This window comes from Petromyzon marinus, chromosome 21 (genome assembly GCF_048934315.1).
Source record: "Petromyzon marinus isolate PM22_M1 ecotype Great Lakes invasive population chromosome 21, UKy_Petmar_22M1.pri1.0, whole genome shotgun sequence".
NCBI classification, from domain to species: Eukaryota; Metazoa; Chordata; class Hyperoartia; order Petromyzontiformes; family Petromyzontidae; genus Petromyzon; species Petromyzon marinus.
Window position 1 is genome coordinate 1,883,329 of NC_133687.1, and position 24,132 is coordinate 1,907,460.

At 47.5% G+C, this 24,132-nt stretch overlaps 1 protein-coding gene and 1 long non-coding RNA gene across 2 annotated transcripts in view; both read right to left on the reverse strand.

The window, feature by feature from the left end:
• Positions 1 to 5,340: 5,340 nt before the first annotated feature.
• The window catches only part of LOC142925516 (uncharacterized), a 37,376-nt gene continuing 18,584 nt past the window's right edge, over positions 5,341 to 24,132 (reverse strand). The window contains exon 3 of the long non-coding RNA XR_012942462.1: positions 5,341 to 7,251. This is a non-coding gene — a long non-coding RNA (uncharacterized LOC142925516). The remainder of the gene's footprint in view (positions 7,252 to 24,132) is intronic.
• On the reverse strand, positions 6,716 to 20,142 carry LOC116944358 (uncharacterized). The gene is made up of 4 exons (XM_076068371.1): positions 20,116 to 20,142; positions 19,774 to 19,953; positions 17,826 to 18,229; positions 6,716 to 11,630 (listed from the first exon to the last, which is right to left on the reverse strand). Exons 1-4 carry the CDS (start codon positions 20,140 to 20,142, stop codon positions 11,039 to 11,041), a joined length of 1,203 nt encoding a protein of 400 aa, XP_075924486.1. The 3' UTR covers positions 6,716 to 11,038.

The window sequence follows — 24,132 nt, forward strand, 5'->3', positions numbered from 1 at the left end:
GGTTAATTGTGAATTCATATCGTGGGATGAATGCACCATGTCCCACAAGTGAGCATTTGAGGCTGTCAACACCACTTTACAGGACCTTCTGGACAATTCCAGGGTGGTGTAACTTATATCATGGCTGGTGACGTCTGACAGTGCTTACCTGCCAAGTCATAGCTGATGAGTTAAATGCCTGCATCAAGTCATAATTCCTCTGGAGACACGTGTTGAAAATGAAGCTAACTACAAACATGTGCGTGTGTCTCCATGGATACTAACAGGCAGGAAACGTTTTTGCAGCTCTTCTTGATATTGGAAATGGCAGTATTCTTACTGAAGGCAGAGGTCGACTTATCACCATGTCTAAAAGCATCCTTTCCATTTCAGAAGAGGAACTGGAGGAAAAAGTGTATCCAAGCATGCAACAACATTTCATGATGTTATCTGGCAATGGCAGAGGGATATTTTGGCTCCAAAAAATAGGCTGTTGACAGAATAAATTCCATTCTAGATTTAAAGCTTTCGTGACTGCTAGGATCCAGACTCAATAGAACCAAAGAGTATAGAACAAATTCCATTTTGTTGCAGAAAGTATCTGGAGAGGCCTACAAATCCATTAACTCAGTGTTGGACCCTGATCAAATTGTTCACTATCCAGTTGAATTCTTGAATCCTCTGAAACTCCTGGGTGTTCCAAAATTAGGGCACCTGTCTTGATATTGAGAAACTTGGACCCACCTAGATTATGCAATGGCACAATGTTTATTGTAAAAGAATTACATTCAACTATGATCAAAGCTACACTCATGAAAAGCATACATATTATAATCCCAAATTACACAGTATTTTGAATTTAAGAGGCTTCAATTCCCCATTCAGCTCATCTTTGCGATGACCATTAACAAGGCACAAGGACAATCTTTAAAAATGGTGGGACTAAATTTGGCAGTCCCACCATGGACCGCTTTATGTTGGATGATCTCGTGTAAGCAATGAAAATATTTACAGTAACATTGTTTACAAAGAGGCTAATAAAGTAATAAAGCTTTCGTGACTGCATAAAATTACTCATTGGGAAAAAACAATGAGTACAAAGAGGCTCTTTGATGGGGGGAGAGGGGAGCCAAAAAGTGGCAGTGATGTGATAGCTACCAGCAGCAGCCATCTGCTCCCTCCCCGTCCATCCATCCATCCCCCACCTTATTCTCCTTTTTCCTATTTTTTTCTGTTCTCTACAATTATTTTTCAGTTTTACTTGTTTGATTATATTGAAGAGGCCCTATTTTGTGTTTCATTACTTTGGACAGGCCCTTGCTTTAGTTGGGGGTGCCACTGCTGTCCCACGTGTGCTGCTTGTCCGCACGCCTGCTGGGGGGGGCGGTTCGGCTGTTGGCAGGTGCTTGCTGAGCCACGCCCACACCTAGCCACCCTGTGTGGCCTGCACTTTCCTCCCAGGTGTCCTGCCTGTGCCCACGCCTTCCAGGCACCATCTTGGCGGCCTGGTTGCCGGCGGCTGCTCGTGGTGGCGCTCATGCGGCACGGTGTTCTCGCCGTCCAACATCTCGCCGCCGCATCCCCGAGTCTCCCCCGTGCCTGCCGGGTGTGCTCTCGGCAATCTGACTGAATTGCCGGCAGTTGTTTGCGGCTCTGACGCTTGCATCGTGCGGCACTTTCACTGGGCCACTTGGGGTCTATGGCCATCCAGGAATATATCGATGGCCGTGACAGAAGGGGCCTGCGATCGGGCTCTTGCTGTGGCGGGGGGGGGGCTGTCTCCCCTTCATCAGCGTGCTGGGCGTGAGGGGCAGGTTCTTGTCCACGCAGCGGTGATCCGCCTCCGCAGCATGGGTGCCCTTGCCGTGCTCCCCGTGCTATTGTACAGCTTGGGGGAGGAGGTCAGCGACGGCGTGGCTGGGCTGCAGGCCGGACAACTGCTGCACCTTCTTCTCTCTTCTCTCTCCCCTTTGCCCCTCTCTCCCTTCTTCCATTTTCCCCTTCATACTGTCTTGGCCGTTACCTGCCCTACCTCCCTTCTCTCCATTTTCCTCTTGGCAATTACCGTATTTTCCCGCATATAACCCGCGGGTATACCACTTTTTACAAACAAAACAAGACCCTGCGGGGTATATGGAGGTGCGGGCTATCCCAAAAATATTTTACACGTGTGACATGTCATAACTCGTCTATTTTTTTCATGGTAGGACTATCCACTATGCAACACTTACCTTTGACTAAAGCACTGCTGAATAAACCACTCACACTAAAATTGCACATGTTATCGCGTTTTAAATGAATTGTTTGTACAGTTAAATGACAATGTTTGAAGTGCGCGCAATGGTTAACGGCGACAGGAGAGCTGGGAAGAGAGAGGTGGTGGTTGGGGGGTGGGGCAGCTGGGGGGAGAGAGAGGTGGGGGGGCAGCTGGGGGGAGAGAGAGGTGGGGGGGGCAGAGCAAGATCTGCGGCGGCGACGGGAGAGCTGGGAGGAGAGAGAGGTGGGGGGTTGGGGGCGAGGCAGCGGCGTTACCGTAGTGTTGTTTCACACTTAACTTGCAATTTAGCAACCTTTGAAATAGCGTAATCAACCAGACTATGCATTAATTGTGTTTTGACCGACCGTCTGTGTTGCTTTATATGGTTTCCAAATTTTGCTAAACCCTGTTTGATTTAGTGTGCTCCTCCGTCTCTCTCTGTATCCCCTTGTGTATCTGTGTTAATTCCCTCTACTTGGGTGTCTGTATATATATCTGCGGTTATGTGTTTCCTCTCTCTCTTAAAATTTAGCTCTTCTGTACCTGATGATGATTGCTTCTGTTGCAATCGAAACGTGGTACGCTATTATGTAATTTTATTATTTATAATTTCTACGTGACTTTACCGAAAAAAAACCAAAGAGTTATTCCTGCAGTCACGAAAGCGCCAAATCAAGTTTGAACCACCTCTACGGGGAGGTATGAAGTCTGTGTGTTTGTGTTGTCTCTGCTGGTGTGTCTACCTTTGTGTCTTGGCTTGGGTTTGTGTCACTGTGCTGTCTCTGCCTGTGTGTGTGCCTTGGTGTCTCCGAGTGTGTGCTGCTGCTTCCTCCGCAGCCCCTATGTGCTTGACAACTTGTGTCATCCACCCGCGCCGTCCTTTGATGTATACTCTCTTCATGCTAATTTGTGTCCCATTGTCTCTCAGTCCCAGCCCCGTCGTCTGTCTATTTAAGGCCTCGACACAGAGATGCTGCTTCACTGTCTGCGTGTCTCTCCCCATGTGTCTCTGTGCTAACTCGTTCTGCTTGGATGTCTATATATGTGTATGCGGTCTGTATGCTATCACTCTCTTAAATTTCACACTTAACTTGCAATTTAGCAATCTTTGAAATAGCGTAATCAACCAGACCATGCGTTAATTGTGTTTTGACCGACCGTCTGTGTTGCTTTATATGTTTCCAAATTTGGCTAAACCCTGTTTGATTTAGTGTGCTCCTCCGTCTCTCTCTGTATCCCCTGGTGTATCTGTGTTAATTCCCTCTACTTGGGTATCTATATATATCTGCGGTTGTGTTTCCTCTCTCTTTTAAATTTAGCTCTTCTGTACCTGATGATGATTGCTTGTGTTGCAATCGAAACGTCGTACGCTATTATGTAATTTTATTATTTCTTATTTCTACGTACATTCAGCCTTGGTTCATAATCTTTATATACTAAAGCGCATTCGTGCTGATGAGAGCCTTGCGATATTTTGCTCTGTTCTCTTATGACTTCCTTGCTCATGTGTTCTAGAAGGAACACGAGTTATCCGTGTGACTGCGCGGGTCCCAGTGAACCCAGAGAGAGGCTCACGCGTGGGAATGCACTTCAGCTGGTTTCTGTGCAGAACCAAAGCAGGTAGCTGCAGGCAGAGCCTGGTTTCCCTAAAGGTCCAGATGAGTTAGCTGGGTAAGCTGTCAAAGAGCCCAGCAGGTAGAGCTGTCAGCTGGTTGCTGTAAAAATACAGAACCTTCGGATTTAGCAGGTGGTCAAACACCTCCTGGTTAAAGGCAGCGTTAAATGATGTGGTAGTTCACTGTGTGCGAGTGAGCACTTGACAGGGTGAATACGGTAGGGTTTTTGTCTCCGGGCCACGACAGTAGCCGAAAAGGCCTGTCAGCAACCCTGGCTGATGGGGCACAGGCACAAGTGCCGTAGCGGCTGAACAGGCGGAAGTGGGTACTTGTGTAAAGGAGCTCCAATGAGGTGTAGAAGAAGAGGCAGGCGAGACTTTTATTTTAACAGTTAACGCGGTTTCCAGGCAAGTGCGCCTATTGCCCGCGCCGTTCACCATTTTATATCTGCCTCTCGGTCCTTAATTCTTAACCACCTGTGTTCTCTTGCCAACGTACCTCATTAATGATCCCTTCACCACCTGTGCCCCATTCCTCTCCGGATGGTAGACAATCTGCCACCTGTGTTAATTATCCCTTCACAACATGTTATCTTTGTTTCTCCCAGCACATGTGTTGTTTCTATTTTCTGGATGTTTAGTAACTTTGTGTAACGTTTGTTCTCCATTTAGTCCCCTACACTTATATCCTCAACGGCTGTGAAGGCGGATTCGGGCTGCAGAAGAGCGCGGTTCCCAATCGTCTCGGTTTACCTTGCCATTGTGTTAGGACCCTGCTAGGTCAAGATCAGGTGGTTGTTGGCGTGCAACGGCAATCCCACGTTAAAATAAATAACGCACAGGCACCATCCACTGTCCGTTTTTCACCCTAGAACACAAAACAGTCCTTCGGCAATCAACTAATAGTGACAAGAGTAGGATTATGAGGTCTGGAGGCGACCAGCTATGACTTGGCATGAAGGTGGAAGTTGTAAGATGATCGTCTGACAATTGGATGAGGGAGGAGTGTAATTCAGTCGCTGTAAATGTGACTGGGCAGTCCTCTTTCGGGTCCACTCTGCTCAACCCATCCGGGGAGGGGACCAGAAAAGCCGTCCCAAACATGGTCTGCCTCGTAACCCTCTCGATTGGTTTATCGTGGCCAGTGCGATCACCCTTTTGCGGTCGAAATTTTTAAATCAAATATGAAATCAATTGAGGGAACTAGAATGTCAGGACCCTCATGTACAGCCCCAAAAGCGACAGACCTGAATGGGGACTCGGTAAAGGATTGCTATGTGACACACGTGCTGTTGCAATTTACAGATTTACCACAATAAATGTTTGCCCTCGATTTGGTGCACCTGCAAACGTCCTTCATTTCGAGTGTGCAACACATTGATTAATAACACCTATTAAAATAAATGTACGTACAAAGTCATCGGTGAACGCAACACTTCCTAACAGCAGTGCATTTATAAAAAGCAAACACTTTTTTTTACCAAAGAAGTATGAGGCGTAGCTTTTTTATTCTTGATTGTTCAGAATTACAAGTGGTTAATACGAGTGCAACTGAAACGCAGCAAATTGTCTCAGCGGGGAGTATAAGTGGTTGTGTGCTTGAGCCACATTAATTTGTCTAAACGCTTGCGTGCGCCATTTTGTAACAGGATGGGTTGCACTGCTCTGCAAGGGTTCCGAATGGATGCTTTGTCTCACGACGTGACACGGATAATAACCATCAACATAGCATTTGGATAAATGACTAAAAAAATCCCCAATAAGGCGAAAAGAGTGATGCATCTGATACATCTACCGCCCCATTTTCTTCACCGATATATCTCCAAACTCTTAAAACTCCTGGTATACTTTTATCTTACCCACTACATCTCTTCTAACTCCCTCTACCCCCAATTCCAATCTTGTTTTCATCCCTCTCATTGAACTGAAACGGCTTTTCTTTATATTAAGAATATTCTGGCTAACTCTGCTCATGCTGGTCTCTATTCTATTCTTAAACTACTTGATCTGTCCTCAGCTTTCGACACAGTTCCCAATCCTACTCTTCTCTCTACTCTCTCTTACCTTTGTATTTCCGTTACACCACTTTACTGGTTACAGTCCTATCTCTGTCTGAGCACCTCTGCGGTCTCATTCATCATTGACACTTCCACCTCAGCCCCTTTCACTGTTGGTGTTCCCCAAGGGTCTGTTCTTGGTTCCCTAATTTTTCTCTTATTTAACAACTTAAATCTCTCTTTTTTTGTTTCATTTTCCCTAAAATTTAATCGTGGATGACATCCAAATGTTTTTCTCCTTTCCTTCCTTTTTCCCTATCGTTTCCGCATGTCCCGTGGCGGCAGTCGACGGAGATGTGGCCCGGGCAGCCGCACCTATAGCAGGTATACTAAGAACGCCCAGGTCACTGGCTCAGTTCGGGGCGCCATTCCCGTGCTGATGGCCGCAGGCTAGCACTCCTCTCTGATCTCCAGGCGAAAGAGGCACACGCTCGCTCATCTCCATCTGGCTCAGTTGCACTTGGCGCCACCGCCAGCCCATCCTTAAGCTTGAGGTGTGCTTGGATGCCGTGTGCCACCTGCAGAGAAGTCAGGTCATCTTCCTCTGCCACTGCAAGGGTGACTCCCGACTCCCGAGCCAAGGAGAGAAGCTGTTTCAAGGCGAGGGAATCCAAGGCCGCGTGCCCCAAGGCAAGGAGTGTACTGTGATAAGCCAGTGGCGTCTCATTCTCTTCCCGTCACCGCAGCCTGAATCTTCTTCAAACATTAGACGGGCGATTAAAAATAGCGGCCATATCGGTGTAGGCTTGCTCGAGGGTCACTCTAATCGACTCGGGGATGGCCGGGGGAAGAGCTTGAAGTGCCTCCCTAGATGTCCATCCCACCGAGATGTAAGTGGCCTCGAATCTGTGATGAAAAGCTGTCCAATCTCCTCCTGGCAGCCATCAAAACTTTGAACCAATAATACTGAAAACGCAAGGGAGCATAAAAGCACCCCTAGAACATGAACACTATAAAAAAATGTGTTTCTGAATAGGGCAGAGTTAACTGCAATCAAGGGGGGAATTTAAGCAACAACTTAGGGAAGCAGGAGAACAACAATCGGAACAGAGAGGGAGAGGGAAAAAAATTCCTTCTGTAAATCACGCAATGCAACCCCTTTAATCCCCACATAACCCCACAACCAATGGGTTCATTCAATTTAGCAACATTTGGATAGAGTTCCTGCCGCCGGTCCCTCCATCGGGACAATCTTTGCAATGCTGACAGAAGATGTGGGCACCGCCCGAACTTCCAAGGAAGATGGTCCCACTCCTGGCTTTGAAGGTGTCGCGGCTTCCGCCTCGGTCAGCGGCGCCTCGCGTTCGGTGAGATCACGGGCCGTGTCGGTTAGGGTTTTGAAGCTGCGGACGGCACCATACAGATCTCCTGACGCCCACTCTCCACATGAGTTTCCCCTAGCTCGTTGGACACAACAGACACAAACCAACAGTGACGGCCAACTCTTATGCGCACGAATTGTGGCCGTTGGACTTCCACCACTTCCACAGGACCCTGCAATGGGCGATACAATTTGGAGGACGTTCCCAATGGCACTTGCAGCCAAGGCAACCATGCCTGATCCCCCACAGCCCAATGCAACTCGTGGTCCCTCCTTCCCGAATTCCGTTCGTTAGCCGCCAGCGCCTTGGCGGTGTTTAATTTCGCCGCTTTTAGGGCTGCCAAAACACGTTCCAAAGTGATTTCCAAGGGCGCAGGCAACGTAGATTTTGCATTTTTTCATAGACAACCCCAATTGAATATCCGTAGGAGGATCACTCTCCCTCCCGTACATGAGGAAAAAAGGCGAAATCCAGTGGAAGCGTGAGGAGCCGTTCTATATGCAGCCAACACTCCAGGAACATGCAGATCCCAATTCGTTTGGGCTGCTCTGACAGCACGAGTGAGCATAGCTGGCAGAGTTTTATGAAGCCGTTCTACTATCCTGGGGATGGTACGGGGAACTTCGAATCTTATAATTGCCTAGCACATTGCAAACTTCTCGTAGTAGCTTAGAGGAAAAAAATTCGGCCCTGATCCATGAGAAGCTGCTCGGGTGCACCATTGTCCAACACGTATCCATGCAAAAATGCATCCACAACAGAGGCTGCCAACTGGTCGAGCAGTGGCCAGGCCAAAGGCCATCGTGATAAACATTCAACTCCAACCGAGAGAAATGTTCCCTTTCTGCGTGTCAGGAAATGGCCCAAGGATGTCGAGTGCGACCAACTTGTTGATGCGCGTAACCGAAATAGACTGCAATGGAGGCTGTGACTTTTCCAACGGCGGCTTCCTATGCCCGCATTCCGTGCAACCCTGAATGAGGTCATGCACGTTGCTCGACATTTCCGGCCAATAATAATAATAATCGTGTTGCAACGTTAACAAGGTTTTCCGCACCCCATGGTGTAACAACTTATTCTAGTGCGTTCCCCGAGTCAGCTTGCTGCGGAGGGCAGTGGGCACAACAAAACGGTGCCGACATAACCCATCCTTGTACATCATCAAAATACCATCCCTTAGGACCGGTTGCAGGCCATCAGAGGGAGCTGAGTCCTTCAATCCATTTTCCACTTGATGCAATCCTCCCCAATCAGTACGCTTAAGGTACAAAATACTATCCGCCAGCGCGACCTCCTCATCGGGCTCCACTCTCCCAGGAGAGGGCTTCGCCACTGAAGGTGCACAATGACCCGTGCCTGACACACACATATACAACCAGTCCTTTTCCCAAACACATCCAAAACCTCTCGTGGTAGCGATCGTAACTCTCCCTGCAGTACTGGAGACAACTGCAGGTTGTCTTGACACGACCTCCCCCCACGTCTTATCCAATGCGACATGTTTATCCACCACGCCAACAATCCCGTTGCACGCAATTCCATTCCCTTAATGAAACGCGGCTGTCGCGTAAGCCAATACCGTCCCCACCTGAAGCACAGCCGTCTCTGGTCCTGCATTTAGCACCTCCAAGAACAGCTTTTGATTGAGGCGGACGACTGTCTGTGTGCTAACTAGCGCCACTGAATTCGACAGAGTCAACAAGACGCCTGATTGAGGGTCCACTGCCTGTATTCGTTTTTGATAGCACAGCGGCACCAACATCACCGATCCCGGTGAGATATGCACCGAGTCCTTGACAAAAGCCAGGACCATAACATTAGCAACTGTACTCTTGTGTGGGGACCGCAAAAAAAGCAGTCTGCGGCCCGACGGCATCTCCACACAGCCCTGATCAGTGAGGATCTTAATGGGCATTTTCCAAAAAAATCCGTGCCCAAAAGGCAGGGCACCGCCAGCGTCCTCGGGATAAGTACTGGCCCAACAACTGAAATCTCGCCAATCTCGACGCTGGCTTCTATTTTCCCTATAATCCCAATGCTACCACCATTCGCCGCGACGCATGCACTCAACACCGGTCTAACCATCGGGTCCCTGATCGGCAACAGGTCAAAAATCACATCTGAAAATATGGTGGCGGAAGCACCCATACCAACTAACACTCGCACTTCAATTCCTTGAATACAACCCGTCTGACTCCAAGTTGCAACGGCAGCTGCGACGTCACCCTCCATCGGTAGGTCCTCTGTCAACTGATTCACGACGTTCTGTGGTGATCACCCAACTGGCTCACCATCTCGGCCGGGGTCGCCCGTCCAGGCCGCAATCTGAGACCAACAGCGCAAGTTCTCGAGGGCCTACAGACATCGGGCGGCCCATCGGGACGTCTGCTCATCCTCATCGATGACCGGCAAGACAAACCACATTTCGCACGCCAGTCCCAACATCCTTTCGATCATCAGAGTCAAGGCCTTTCGGGTCTACAGCAGGATACGCCACTTCTCCCAACGTCAGCAACGCGCTGCTCACCATCTCGGCCGGGTTTGCCCGTCCAGGCTACCATCTGAGAACAACAGCGAAAGTTCTCGAGGGCCTGCAGACATCGGGCGGCCCATCGGGACGTCTGCTCATCCTCATCGATGACTGGCAAGACAAACCACATTTCGCACGCCAATCCCAACATCCTTTCGAAAATCAGAGTCAAGGCCTTTCGGGTCTAGAGCCTGATATACCGCTTGTCCCAACGCCAACAACACGCTGTGGTAGGAGAGAGGCATCTTGGCCTCTCCTCGCCTCCACTGCAAACACTTCATATGGGTGTCAGAAGGTGGTTCGTATACTTCGGCCAACTTGGCGAATGCATGTTTTAGTGTCATCTTCTTCCCTGCGGGTATGGCCCGGAAAACAGTGAGTGCGTCATCGTCTAACACCGTGGGCAGAGCTCTCAGCGCTTTCTCCTCGGTCCAGTTCACCGACCGGTAAGCCGCCTCGAAGTGCCAAGTGAAAATGCACAGTTACCCCCTGCCGCAACGAATTATCTAATTAAAACAATATTTATGCAAGTTTTATTTTCGTCACCATAACCCAAGGTACATGTTTGAGTGTACGTTTACTCAATCATATCTGTTCATACACAAATTGAGCAAGTACACGCTGCACGCTCCTGATAATTGCTAAACACGTGCAACATGTGTTTTGTCCAGGCCCAACTCTTTATGCGCGCGAGTTCAACGCGGCAGCTGCTGGACAGATAAATAAATAAACAACGCACACATCTTTTTCCCATACATCGTCCATTGTGGTCCTCATTGCTGCGCTGCCCTCTAATGCCCACCACGTAGCCCCGCAGCTCTGTGGCCACACATCCACACACTATCCAGGCTCGAATCTGCTGAGCTTCCGAGATGTGACAATGTCACACGCAGAGCCGCGTGTGTGCGTTCATGCCTCTGTTCAGCAAAGGACACGTGTGCATTCGTACGCAATGTCTCCAGTCGCACTAGGCTTATCCCGTGTGGGATAAGTCGAGTGCTAATGTCCTCTGCATATAGAGGCCTTTGTTTAACATGAAGTGGCAATGAACAATACATGGGAAAAATAAATACCACATCGTATAATGTTGTCGTCATCATCATCATAACCATCACTTGGTAATACCTATTCATTATAATAATTTGTAATATTTAATCGTAATTATCATCTCAGGGTCTTTGACAGGAATCACAGTAATCATCATTGTTATCTAAATTATGACCATCGTCAAATCATCAAAACCACAAACATTGTCATCATCAGCAAATGATTCTATGTTCAACAGTCAGGCTCTATGTCTGGTATGCTCTTCAGCTGATTCTGGAAAAGACTCAACCGCCTCAGCTGGGTGAGTTTCTCAGTGCCACGGGGCAGCTCTGTCAGCTTGTTGCAGCACATGTACAGCTCCTGCAGATTACTCAGGCGGTCAAACGCTCCCTCGGGAAAGGCCCGCAGCTGGTTTTTGCCAAGATCCATTAGTGTGAGCTCTGTCAGTTTGTTAAACACCCCGGCGGAAGAGCTTGCGCCAGGGGGGTTTATTTCTAACCCCATGAGAGTCAATGAGGCAGTTCCATGATTTCGAACGGACATTGCGGACACTGTGGAGATGTGAGTATGAATATGTAGTGGATTAACACGCACATACAGGGAGGATTGTAAAGACGTGCGAGTTATGGACAGTGGGGTTGTGTCGGGCCGGACAGGTGCTGCATGGGGGAACGGCAAAAGGGAGATGGCCCAATTAAGTGGGTATGAGATGCATGGCGGTGATTGGCCGGGTATTGTTGTCAGGGGCAGAGTGGCGCCGCATTGTCGGAAGACGGGGGGTGATAACGACAGGTGCCAGGGACAAGGCGTCGAGGGAATGCCGCTTAATTAATTGGTAGTTGATGAGGACTGGGATATATTCGGGGATGAGAGAGCAGGGAGAGAGAGTTGTCACTGGGACTGGAACAGAGCAGGTCGGGAGGAGACGGAGAGAAGACATGAGAGACAGAACAGGCGAGCAGTGAAACAAGAGACAAGATAGAGACAAGGAGAGACAAGGAGCGACATAGAGAGATAGATACAAGATAGAGACAAGGCAGAGACAAGGAGAGACAAGGAGAGATGGAGAGAGATGGAGACAAGGAGAGACAGAGAGAGATAGAAACAAGTCAGAGACCAGGAGAGACAGAAAGAGATGGAGACGAGATAGAGACAGAGAGAGAGATCATGAGAGGCAACGAGAGACAGCGAGCGACAGCGAGATACAGAGATACAGAGTGGGACAGAGACAGAGCGAGATGGAGACGGAGAGAGACGGCGGGCGACGGAGAGAGGCAGCGGGCGACGGGGAGAGGCAGCGGGCGACGGAGAGAGGCAGCGGGCGACGGAGAGAGGCAGCGGGCGACGGGGAGAGGCAGCGGGCGACGGATTGAGACAGTGGGCGACGGAGAGAGACAGCGAGCGACAGGGAAGGGAGCGGAGCGAGTGAGCGGCGGCGAGCGGAGAAACGATGAAGTAACAGGTGTTGAATGTGGAGAGTTTGTAATAAAAGTGGCGTCGGAGAAAAGACGAAGTGGTCCGTGTGAAGTCAACCACTACAAATATAATAATCAAAGTAGGATTTTACTTGGATATGTTATGTTATTCAACTCAGTCACATGGGGGGGGGGGGGGGGCGAGGCGCCTCCTTCCCCCTCCTCAGCGTCAACTTACAACCATCACTACAAATGCAGAACCCTAACGTCATGTGATCTCCGTAACACTTTTGAGACATAGAAGTAACAAGGTCGTTACTTCAAGGGATTATAATAACCTTAAAGTGAAATAAGTCTGTGTCACCACGGCCTTACACATTGCACACGAATTGATGCAATGAATATCACGTCGCGGTCTGCTTTTCGCTTGCTATTTTCAGATTTACTGAAATACACCCGTCCTTGGACGGGCAAAAGGCTAGTTACATTATATAGAAATAGGTTTTACCCTTTTAACTGGCACAAAAACTGACACCTTCATTCAAGGCATCATGTTTGCAATAACCACAACACAAGCAGTCAAAATGCAAACAAAAGAGACAACTCTGATAATGATATGCACTGTCCTTGAATTTGATTGGTTCTACCCTTTTAACTAGCACAAAAAACTGACTGGTCAATCAAATTCAAGGACAGTGCATATTATTATCAGAGTTGTCTCTTTTGTTTGCATTTTGACTGCTTGTGTTGTGGTTATTGCAAACATGATGCCTTGAATAAAGGTGTCAGTTTTTGTGCCAGTTAAAAGGGTTAAACCTATTTATATATCTTGTTACTGGCAAAGGAGGTCTCATAATGTAAATGCTCATCCCGAGCCCTCAATACTCTGATAGTGGCGCTGTTTTTGAGTTGTACGCCTTTTGGCGTCTTCTGGTCCAACACTAGTGGAGACTAGGCTCTAAGAAAAGCCGTCTCGGGTGTGGACGAATCAAATTCAAGAACAGTGCATATTATTATCAGAGTTGTCTCTTTTGTTTGCATTTTGACTGCTTGTGTTGTGGTTATTGCAAACATGATGCCTTGAATAAAGGTGTCAGTTTTTGTGCCAGTTAAAAGGGTTAAACCTATTTCTATATCTTGTTACTGGCAAAGGAGGTCTCATAATGTAAATAGTTACATTATGTTTGCACAAATATCGATATAGATACATTGAGAGATTTTTTTGTCACCATCATCTCGCTGCGAGAGATGCATTGAGATATGCGTGAGGCTCCGTGCACTCTCTCAGGTACAGACAAGAAGCTGTACAGATGTGACTCCTTGCACACACAGTACATAATAGATTGCACATATTATTTGCATTTAAGATTGTTATTGAGTGTGTTATGAGCGTTACAATTAAAGTAACCCACGAATCGATGCATCGGCAAATGCCTTTATTCATTTTAAATCCACAAGTCTCCATCTTCATTGTTGCGGGAGCTGGGGGATGTCAAGGATGCTGCTGACTGAGCCTGGATTCAGTTCCGCGAATCTTGCAGTGTTCGTGTGGAAAGTTCAGTTGGTCTGGTGTACTCCAAATAACGGACTGTGGCAAAAAGAGACTGAGTTCAGTTCCCTCTGGGATCTTTGTTAACACCCAGGTCCTGGTTTTGAGTGGCAATCAAATTGAGAGTCTCTCCGAGGGGGTGTTTGACCCAGTGGGGTCTCATCCCCCTCGCTTAATTGAAAAGCTGATCGCTGTGTTTCGTGTTGTGGTTACAAAAAGGACGATTTATTGAATTAGGAATTGCTTGATGTTACTGATAGTCTTATGATAATGTTTGCAAGTTAACTCAACTGATGTTTTATATAACCAGAGATGGTGTCTTTACAATTGACGATGAGGTCGGACTTAGTTAAATGTAGTCAATTAATATGAATATTGAATTTAATTAGATGACTAAATTCACGAAGCGATTAATCGATGTACCGTAGGAAATTGTGCGTGTAACGAATGTTGTATAGATGTGGTCGATAAAATGAGAATTAATACTGGTAGGAACCTCCTGGTTACACCAGCTCACAAGGGATTATTGTGTTCGTCCGTCCGTCGTGCATCCAAAAATGTGAGGGGTGGGGCTGGGTGGAGAGGGGAGGGTGGGAAGGGGCTGGGTGGGGAGGGAGGGGCTGGGTGGGGAGGGGCTGGGTGGGGAGAGTGGGGAGGGGCTGGGTGGGGAGAGTGGGGAGGGGCTGGGTGGGGAGAGTGGGGAGGGGCTGGGTGGGGAGGGTGGGACTGGGTGGGGAGGGGCTGGTTACCCCGTGGTGCCTTTATAAAACTCAACGTTTAACCTACTCACGCCGGCTGGTGTCCGCCCTCACAGTCGGGCATATTTGCGGATTACATCACGCCGCCGTTGACCCTGGCCATTGACCGAGCAACCCAACGTTCCTACGAGCTCCCTCCGCAGGAATGTGTTTCATGGGGAAGTCAGCAGTGGTTGTCCTTTGGAAAGACTTGCCCCCGGTTTATGAATGTGAAATTTCCACCATTCATTCAGTGCTGTACACAAGAGATTAGCACCAATGCCGCAATCTTCATTTGAGCAGGAAATAACTTTGATTCGCAATACAATACATTTCCCTTGAACAATAACACATGGTGGTAGTGCCTCCTCTCGGTACTGCCATATTTACGTCTCGCCTGTTCTGACATCCGCACAACAAACTCTACAGACGGGAGCAGCTTAAACATATCAGCCATCTCAATCGACTGCGGGACCATACTGCCATCGTCGTCGTCATCATCATCACCACCACCACATCATAATCATCACCACCACATTATCATCATCATCACAGCCATCATCACCATCATGGTTCCCAAAGCCACCATTGGACGCGGTGCAGCCTATGTGGGGGATCTGATCACATGCAGCTGCTGGGTGGAATGTTGCATTGCAGGGTAGTGGAAGATGGCGACAGCTACTGCCAGCACCACTACTGTAGCTAGAACAGACGCTCCCTGTTCCATGCATGTCTTAACGCGTTACAGGGACACGGATTGCGCGATGACAATAACGATGATGCACAAGTTGGTTTTATTTTGGAAATGAATATGAAGAGTAGGTGATAACTTGATATGATGACTTCATTTCTCACTATAAACGTATTGAACACCGCCAGGGCTGAGCGCTTTTCCCGAGTTCGGCTCTAGCCACCGGCTGAGAAGCAAGCCGCGTGGATGGGCGCAGTCCGACAAGATGGCCGACAGCGAGCGCACCTCCATACACGAGGTCATGGAGCAGCAAACTATCTCCATTGCGCATAGTGCTCTGCGCCGGGGGCAGAGGCTGAACGGTAGCAGTGGGGGTGCGAGTCGAAGCGACGATTACGTTTGGCTGGCAATCGCTTTGATGGGATGTTGATGTTCGGCTTCGACCAGGATGTTTTTTTAACAGTTCAACTAGAGAATATGAGGTACATAGCTGTGTTGTATTCGTTTGCTGGACATAGATGAATAATGCATATTTACATACATGGAAGACAAAAGCATGCTAAAAAGCGTAACAATCCACAATCTTATTCTTAGCTCTTTCGGTAAAGTCACGTTGATGGGAAACAATAAAATAATAAAATATATATAAAACAATAAACATTCTCACGACGTTTCGACTATAACACAAACGGTCGTCATCAGGTGTGTCGGTTTGCATTGATTAATTTATTTTCAAACGGTGTATTTAGTTATAAAAAAACGTCAGCGCCACGCGCAGCGATTTAGCAGTTTATTTAGAAGGACTAGTCCATCTATGTTCTGAAAAGAGGAGGGGGGAGACGAAAAATTTAATGTATGCTGTCTGAAAGCCACCGTAAGCGTGAACAATCAATTAAGACCTGAAATGGTTTATCAAATCCTTCCAATGTTTGCTAAGCCAGAATCCATCTTCTCGGTTGAAATTGTAGCTGTGCTTGTATATGTGGATAGCCTCATAAACGAATCTCTCATGGTAGCCAGATGGCTTACAAAGAACCTCTGTCTTGGAAAAGTCAATGTCATGTGAGCCTACTGAATTGTACCAATGATCTGTCACGGCCGAGGTGTTGGTCCTACCGTGTTTAAGGTCTGCTTTGTGTTCACGAATGCGGTCCGAGACATGGCGTTTGGTTTCTCCAATGTAACTACTACCACAGAGGAAACTTAGTTTGTAGACACCAGGGTATTGTATGTCCGGAATCACATCTTTTACAGACGGAACCAGATCACGGATTTTATGTAATGTGTTGAAACAGACCTGGATCTTGTGTTTATTCATGATTTTGGAGATCTTTTTTGTGATCCCCGCAATGTAGGGTAAAGTGATGGTTTTGAAAGGCTCCTCAAGAGGGTCCTTCTTCATGGTTTGAGTGATAGCTTTGCGGATTGTATAGTCGGAGTAACCATTAGCCTTAAGAGCTTGGTGTACGTGCTTGAGTTCACTGCCTATGTGTTCCTGGTCGGATATGCATTGGGCTCTATGGTACAGAGTCTTGATGAGATAATTCTTCTGTGATGGATGGTGGTGGGAATCTGGTTTCAGATAAGCATCGGTATGGGTAGCTTTCCTGTAGACAGAGTGGCTCATTGAACCATCAGGTCTCTTTTTTATTAGGACATCCAAAAAAGGTAGCTTGCCATCTTTTTCGACTTCCATGGTAAATCTGATGGCTGGGTGTATGGAATTGATGTGGTCGAAGAATTGGTCTAGAGCAGGCCGGCCATGTGGCCAGATGACACAAGTGTCATCCACGTACCTCTTCCATAAGGTTGGGCGCAGAGTGGCAGTCTGGATGGCATCAGTCTCAAATTTCTCCATGAAAATATTAGCTATAACCGGAGATAGGGGGGAGCCCATTGGGGTGCCCTCAGTTTGTTTGTAGAAAGTTCCATTCCAAGTGAAGTATGTATTGGTTGAACAGTGTCTCACCAAGGGGGGTACCTCAGTGTTTAGTCCTTGATGAACCAAGTCTTCAATGATTGCGATGGTGTCAGGTACAGGAACCTTGGTGAATAAGGAAACTACATCAAAACTGACAAGCAGGTCGTCTGGGGACAGGGAAATACCCTTGATTGTCGATACCAGGTGAGTAGAATTTTGTACCGCAAAAGTTGCTTTTCCAGTGAAAGGACGCAGGATTTCAGACAAAAAACGAGCCAGTTTGTAGGTGGGGGAGTTGATAGTAGAGACGATGGGACGAAGAGGTGTATCTACTTTATGTATTTTTGGTAAGCCGTATAATCTTGGTGGCCTGGCAGCAGAAGGTTTCAACGAAAACTGTTTAGATTGATCAATTAATGCGGTTGAATCAGAAATTATTTCGTTGGTTTGTGTGACGAGGTTGTTGGTGGGATCTATTTTTATTTTTGTATAACTACCATCGTCGAGTAATTATTTAATTTTGTTGTATTCTATTTTATCCATGATGACAGTAGCATTGCCCTTGTCAGCTGAGAGGACTACAATGGCATCCCTCTTTTTTAATTTATATAATTCAAAACGCTCATCTTTGCTGAGGTTGCTAGCTGGCATCTTAGCGTTTTTTTCACGAGCTTTTTTCTCTCTCTCCACCGCGCCTCCCTTCACCAGGATGGCATAATGGCGATTATCAAGGCGTGCTGCTCCATCCTAGTGGACGCTAACCCTGCATACGGCTGTTCCAACCCCAAGACGTTGGTAGAGCAGAACTTGCTTAGAATTCCGATGCGAGTAGAGGCCTGCGTCAGTGGTACGCTCTTCAGTTGGTTGAGGTCCAGACCCAGATGAGTGAGCTGGGTCAGTTTGTCGAACACCCCAACGGATAGAGCCAACAGCTGGTTTGCCCCCAGATACAGCTGCTGCAGATTCACCAGGCGATCAAACACCCCCGTGGGTAGAACTGTTAGCTGGTTGGTACCAAGGTCCAGGACAGTAAGTTGCGTCAGACTATCAAACAAACCGGCGAGGAGGGCTGTGAGTTCATCACTGAGCACGAATTGCAGATGCTGATCTCATGCTGTAGAGCAGCCTCTACAAGAGAGCGTCGCTCTTCATACGGCAGTGGAGTTCAACACGGGTCCCTTCCTCGCATTAGTGGCGTTGTGTTCACCTCACATCTCGGTACCTCGCTCTATGCCGTGCGCACTGTCTGTGTGGAACATTTGTACTCGATCAGGGTAATTAATTCCCGCATTTGCCTGCCCATGGGAGCCTCATTGAGTCTTGGTATGTTGCTACAATCGGATGTGTGTCCAATTCCTGTGTGAGGAAAGTGACGCGTTGTTGGTGCTGTTTGTTTAGTTGCTCTGTGTGAATTATCGTGTGTTGTGGTGTGGTTGTTGTGTGCTTTGTTATATGTCATTGTTATTTTTTGGTGTTTCGTTGTGTAGTGGTTATCGTTGTGTTCTTGTTGTTGCTGCATGAACGCAGTCCCGCACAGCACGCATGAGTTTCTGTAACCGCTCAATATCAGCTATCATTTTTAACACCATTTACTCACTTAATATTCACTGATGCACGAAGGCACAAGAGGACATCATGACGATGGTGACGATGACTGTGGATCTTAATAACGCGGTAGCTTTATAAACTGAACACTACTCGTTCCGAGCTTCATCTCTATCCCAGTACCCAGCGGACAAGCAGAAACCGTTTCTGGCTGTGCTGGCTCCATACTCTTTGGTTCTATTCGGTAAATTTACGTAGGTACAAAATAAACAAAAATCACGACGTTTCGGCCACAACACAAGTGGCCTTCATCAGGTGAAGGGACCAACCTGTCCAGAGGACAGCGTTGGAGTGAAAAAAGTCAAGCGCAGGTCGCCTCCTTTAAGCTGTGAGTGGGTAAACAGAAAAAAAACGCCTAGACAAAGGAATTAGCATAAAATGTAAAGCTGTGCAAGCTCGCAAATAGCATAAAAAACTACATTAGCACCACCGTGAGAGTTTGGGATGCCACTAATTGAATGAACATACTGTACCATTAAAAATTCCTTTAACGTTTGGTTCGATTTAGAACAACTTTACAATAGTTGCTTAAATATGAAGCCATCTACTCGGTTGAAATTAAGTCTGTGTTTGTAAATCTGAATTGCCTCGTGAACAAATCTCTGATAGAAATCCGTGGGTTTACATAGAACCTTGGTATCGGAGAAGACTATCGTGATCACCCACAGCGTTGTAACAGTGATCAGCCATGGCAAAATAATTCGTTCTGCCGTGTTTCAAATCTGATTTGTGCTCGCGAATTCGGTCAGAGACATGTCGTTTCGTCTCACTATTTGCGAGCTCATTCTTTTGTCAAGGCGTTTTTTTCTGTTGACCCACTCAGATTAAAGGAGGCGACCTGCGCTTGACTTGTTTCACTCCAATGCTGTCCTCTGGACAGGTTGGTCCCTTCACCTGATGAAGGTCACTTGTGTTGTGGCCGAAACGTCGTGATTTTTGTTCATTTTTTACTTACGTGACTTTACCGAATAGAACCAAAGAGTATGGATCCTTGCAGTCACGAAAGCTTCAAATCTAGAAATGTGCTGGCTCCGTTTGTGAAACGCGCCCTGGGAACGCTCTTCAGTTGATTCTGCTCCAGACTCAACTTCTTCAGCCGGGTGAGTTTGTCAAACGCGCCACTGGGCATCTCTGTGAGCTTGTTGCAGCACATGTACAGAATCTCCAGATTCCCCAGGCCGTCAAACGCTCCCTTGGGAATGGCCTGCAGCTGGTTGCTAGTGAGATACTGTATAGCAGATGCAGTTAATATATGAACGTGTTCGATATCAATATTGAGTCACATTAAAACGTGTTCTTTCATACTCCCAACTAGATTTCAAGTAGCACGAGTTATTAGAGGTGTTAGATGACAACCTGTATTCCAGTAACCGTTTTCAGAATTGGTTACCGGTTCCAAACCGTCTCCAAACTGCATGGCGGCCTAAGTCAACGCACGGTACAATTTGTCCTGGTCTCTCAGTTAAGAGGTAAAGGTGCATCCCTCCAGTTGCTTTCTTGCTCACGGGACTGCTGGTGGTGGAGCGTTTGGCTTAATTTGGTTAGAACGTGGAGAAATTCCACTGCACGTTTCGAGGAGGGGTGCCACTAAACACTACCCGGAATTATCTCTACATGACCTATGTTCTAGTGTGATGTCACAACCGCATTCCATGTCATCTAGATCGTGTCCATGTTCCTAGCATCACTGTTTAATTGTCCAGTGCTGCACGATGATGTCGATATAAAGGCTGTCAGGGACGTTCTTCAGATGCTGTTTGTACAGACTCAGAGTCATGAGCTTGGTGAGTTTGTCAAAACACCCAGCGGGGAGAGATGTCAGCTGGTTATTAGAAAAATACAGCTCCTTCAGATTTATGAGGCGGTCAAACACCCCGGCGGACAGAGCCGAGAGTTGGTTGTCGTACAGACTCAAGATAGTTAGTTGAGTCAGTTTGTCAAATACCCCGGGGGGTAAAGCAGACAGTTGGTTTCCATGCAAATACAGCTTCTGCATATTCGCCAGGTGGTCAATCACCCCCGTGGGATATAACAATACGTTTTAACCTTTCTTTTTATTATTTTATTGTTTCCCTTCTACGTGACTTTACTGAAAGAACCAATAATAATAAAACAGTTGAAGAGAAACAACAAAATAACAAAATATATATAAAACAAATAAATATGCCGTTTTCAAAATAAATTTATGCAAACCGACACACCTGATGATGACCGTTTGAGTTATGGTCGAAACGTCGTGAGAATTTTTTATTGTTTTATATATATTTTGTTATTTTGTTGTTTCTCTTCAACGTGACTTTACCGAAAAAACTAAGAATATGAATTACTGCAGTCACGAAAGCTTTAAATCAAAAAATAAAACAGTTGTTAAGATATTAAAACACCAAACAACATCATTTTTTTCAAGGAATCCTGTCTGTATTAACCACACGTACTTGTGGCGAACATGCAAAAAAATGCTCTGATAATATATGGATTGTGTTGGATATCTACCTTTTTCCAAAATTAATATCAATACTAATATTCGCATATATATTCTTTTTAATTACCCGAAATAATGAATAAAACACACAAACCCAAAAACACGCAAACACAGATGGAAATTGGAAAAAGGCCATAAATGTATCGAATAATAAACTCCAGGAGAGGGCAGAGACGTTATCTGCGAATCACCAGATGGCCAGGGGACGATTTCACAAACAAACATGGTTTGATGGATACAGCCTCCAGGGTCACCAAGAAGGGAGGGAAAGTTAAATCAAAAGCATCCAGAGATAGAGGTACTTCCGGCCGCCTTTGTATCTCCCGCAGAGCGCGAGGAAGGAATTTCACGCCAGAGCAAAAAGATCGTTATCGCAAAAGCCATCTGCACATCCGACGCAGGCTTAATAATGGCCCCACCCCACAACCACGCCAGCGTAAGCCAGGCGAACGAGTTTTAAGTTAAAGGAAAATCGCAATACATCTATATGGTGATAAGACACACAGAATGACGAAAATAAATAGTCCGAGTTCAGTAAAGAGATGGAGCGCCAGCTCCCCAGGTTGTTGCGTTCCCCCTTCCCCTTATATATGAGGGCGAATACCCCCCTCCTCATGAATTCCGGCACTGGGCCATCCTCCAGGATTTCTGTACAATAGTAATATGTCGTGTTTATCTGTGTTCCAGAAAGTAGTATAAAATTCAGCTGGAATCCCGTCCATGTTTTGTGCCTGCGTTGTCCCTTCACAGCCTCTTCGAGCGCCCCCATCTGAAATTATTCCCCCGGGATCTGTGATCACTTGGTTTACCTCTCCCAGAAGGGATTATTTTGCCCCGGCCTCCGACACCTTACTCCCATATAGTTCCCTGTAATAGTCCCGTGCCGAACTCCGCAATTGCTTCTGCAGTTGTCAGTTTGCCCCGGGTCGGGGCTTACCAGCTCCCTGACTACGTTATCTGCTTCCCTACGTTTTTTGAAGAAAAATCTAGTGCATTTTTCTCCTTCCTCCACCGCCTTGACCCTACCCCCATAAACGAGTTGTGCTGCTTGCTTCTCCACTGTCGAGGTAATTTTCTCCTTTAGCCGTCCTATCTCCATCATAACTGGGAAGCCCAGTTCTAGCAATTTATAGGCCCTTTCCAACCGGTCATTCCACCTTCTCAATTAATTCCTGACGCTCCTCCTCCTGCTCTGAGCCTGGAAGAAATCCCTGGCCCTGCCCTTTACTATTTTCCACCATTCCACAAGGGTGCCGAAGCAACCCTGCAAGCTCTGCAATTCCTCGTACCTACTGAAAAAATCCCCGATCACTTTTTCATCCTTTAGAAGGCTTAGATTCATTTTCCAGATCCCCCTCCCCAACCGCAGGCCGCCCGGGATTCGAAATTTCGCCGTCGTCATCTTGTGATCGGAAAAAGAAAAGGGCTCTATCCCCGCACCCTCCGTCTTGACTTTGGCAGACACGAAAAGAAAATCTATCCTCGACTGCGATGCTCCGGAGCTGTTAGACCAAGTATACCCCAGCCAAATTGGTGCATCAATGGAAAAGTATCTGTCAGTTTAAAGTCCTGAAGCAGCCGGTTCAGTGTCCTGGTGCAGGGGTCCAGCTTCCTGCTTCTGGATGCCTGTATGACATCTGCCAGGCAGAGCAGTTAAAATCCCTGCCCAATATAACATGCTGCAGTGTCAGCAACAGGGCCGCCACGTTATCCAACAATTCCTCCCCCATCGTAGGAACGTCAATGTAGTGGAGCCGGCCGGTGACCACATCTTGTGTCTCCAGTATCTCGACCTTTCGGCTGCCCAAGAGTATGACGACATCAGTGTTCTTATTACCATTACTCCCTTACCAAAAGTAACGGCCGACCCAGGGCTCTATCAATTCTGCCCCGCCGGGGGAATATGGCAGGTGGCATTCTTGCAGGAATATTATGTCATTTTTCATTGCTTGCAAGTACTGTATCACTGCCGTTCGTCTGGCCCTGCCCCAGATCCCTCGCACGTTTACCAAAGCCACCATAAGTTCCATGCTCTGCGGTATCTAATCTGACCCCGACACCTCTTCCAGCACTTTGTACCTGTTTTTTCCTCCTAGGTCGAGCAATTGTCCCTCGTCCCCTAACTTCGGAAGGGCTCCTCTTCCCTGTCCCACCTTTGCCACCACCACATCCTCCTCCGATGTCACCGCATCCGGCGAAAGACCGGCAGGTTCCGGATCACGCACGGGAGCAGATCACCTCGAGGACCTCGACGCCCTCCACTTTCTTTCATTCACTTTATGCAAAGTTCTACTCCCATCCTCCATCCCCCGGTGCTCTTTCCTGGCCCTCTCTCGCCTCGACCTCCCCCGCCCAGTTGGCCATGGTAGGGCCAGGGGCCTTCTCCACCTCCTCATTGTCTCCGTGGCCCTCTGGCTGCTGGCTCGTGGGTGTTGTCTCTTCTTCTGTTTACATTTCCCCTCCTCCCTCTCTTCCTGCAACGGCGTTCCCTGCCCGGCCACCCCTCTTCCCCCGCCATCCTACTCGCCAATGCATGCGCAAGAGCTTTTGTTCGGCCGGATAGAAGTGGCTGAACGGGCGTGGCACGGGTTAGAAAAGAGATGGAATGATGTGGTAGGAGAGGGTATTGTCCAGAGTGCACTTGCCAAAGATCTGGTACCAGCAGTGTCAAGATCAGCCTCTGTGGAGGAGGCTCGTGAAGGACGCAACGTGCGGAGGCCAGAGGAGCGATGCGCACAACAACAAGCGGGTTGCCGGGTGACTAAAATACAGCACGTTGGCACAGTCTGGGACACAGGTGGTGCATCTGCAGTCATCTCAGTTTGTCAACCCATGGCACTTGGGTCTGTCATGTGACAGACTACCAGCAGGCATTCGATCATGTATAAGGCTTTAAAGTGCACATAGCCTGGCACAAGCAAGGCA

Coding starts and splice junctions, on each gene's coding strand:
- LOC116944358 (XM_076068371.1), bottom strand. CDS start 20,142: ATGCAGTTTGGAGACGGTTTGGAACCG. Junction 19,954..20,115: donor TTGGAGACGGTTTGGAACCG/GTAACCAATTCT, acceptor TCTGCTATACAG/TATCTCACTAGCAACCAGCT. Junction 11,631..17,825: donor ATCGCCATTATGCCATCCTG/GTGAAGGGAGGC, acceptor CAATTAATTAAG/CGGCATTCCCTCGACGCCTT.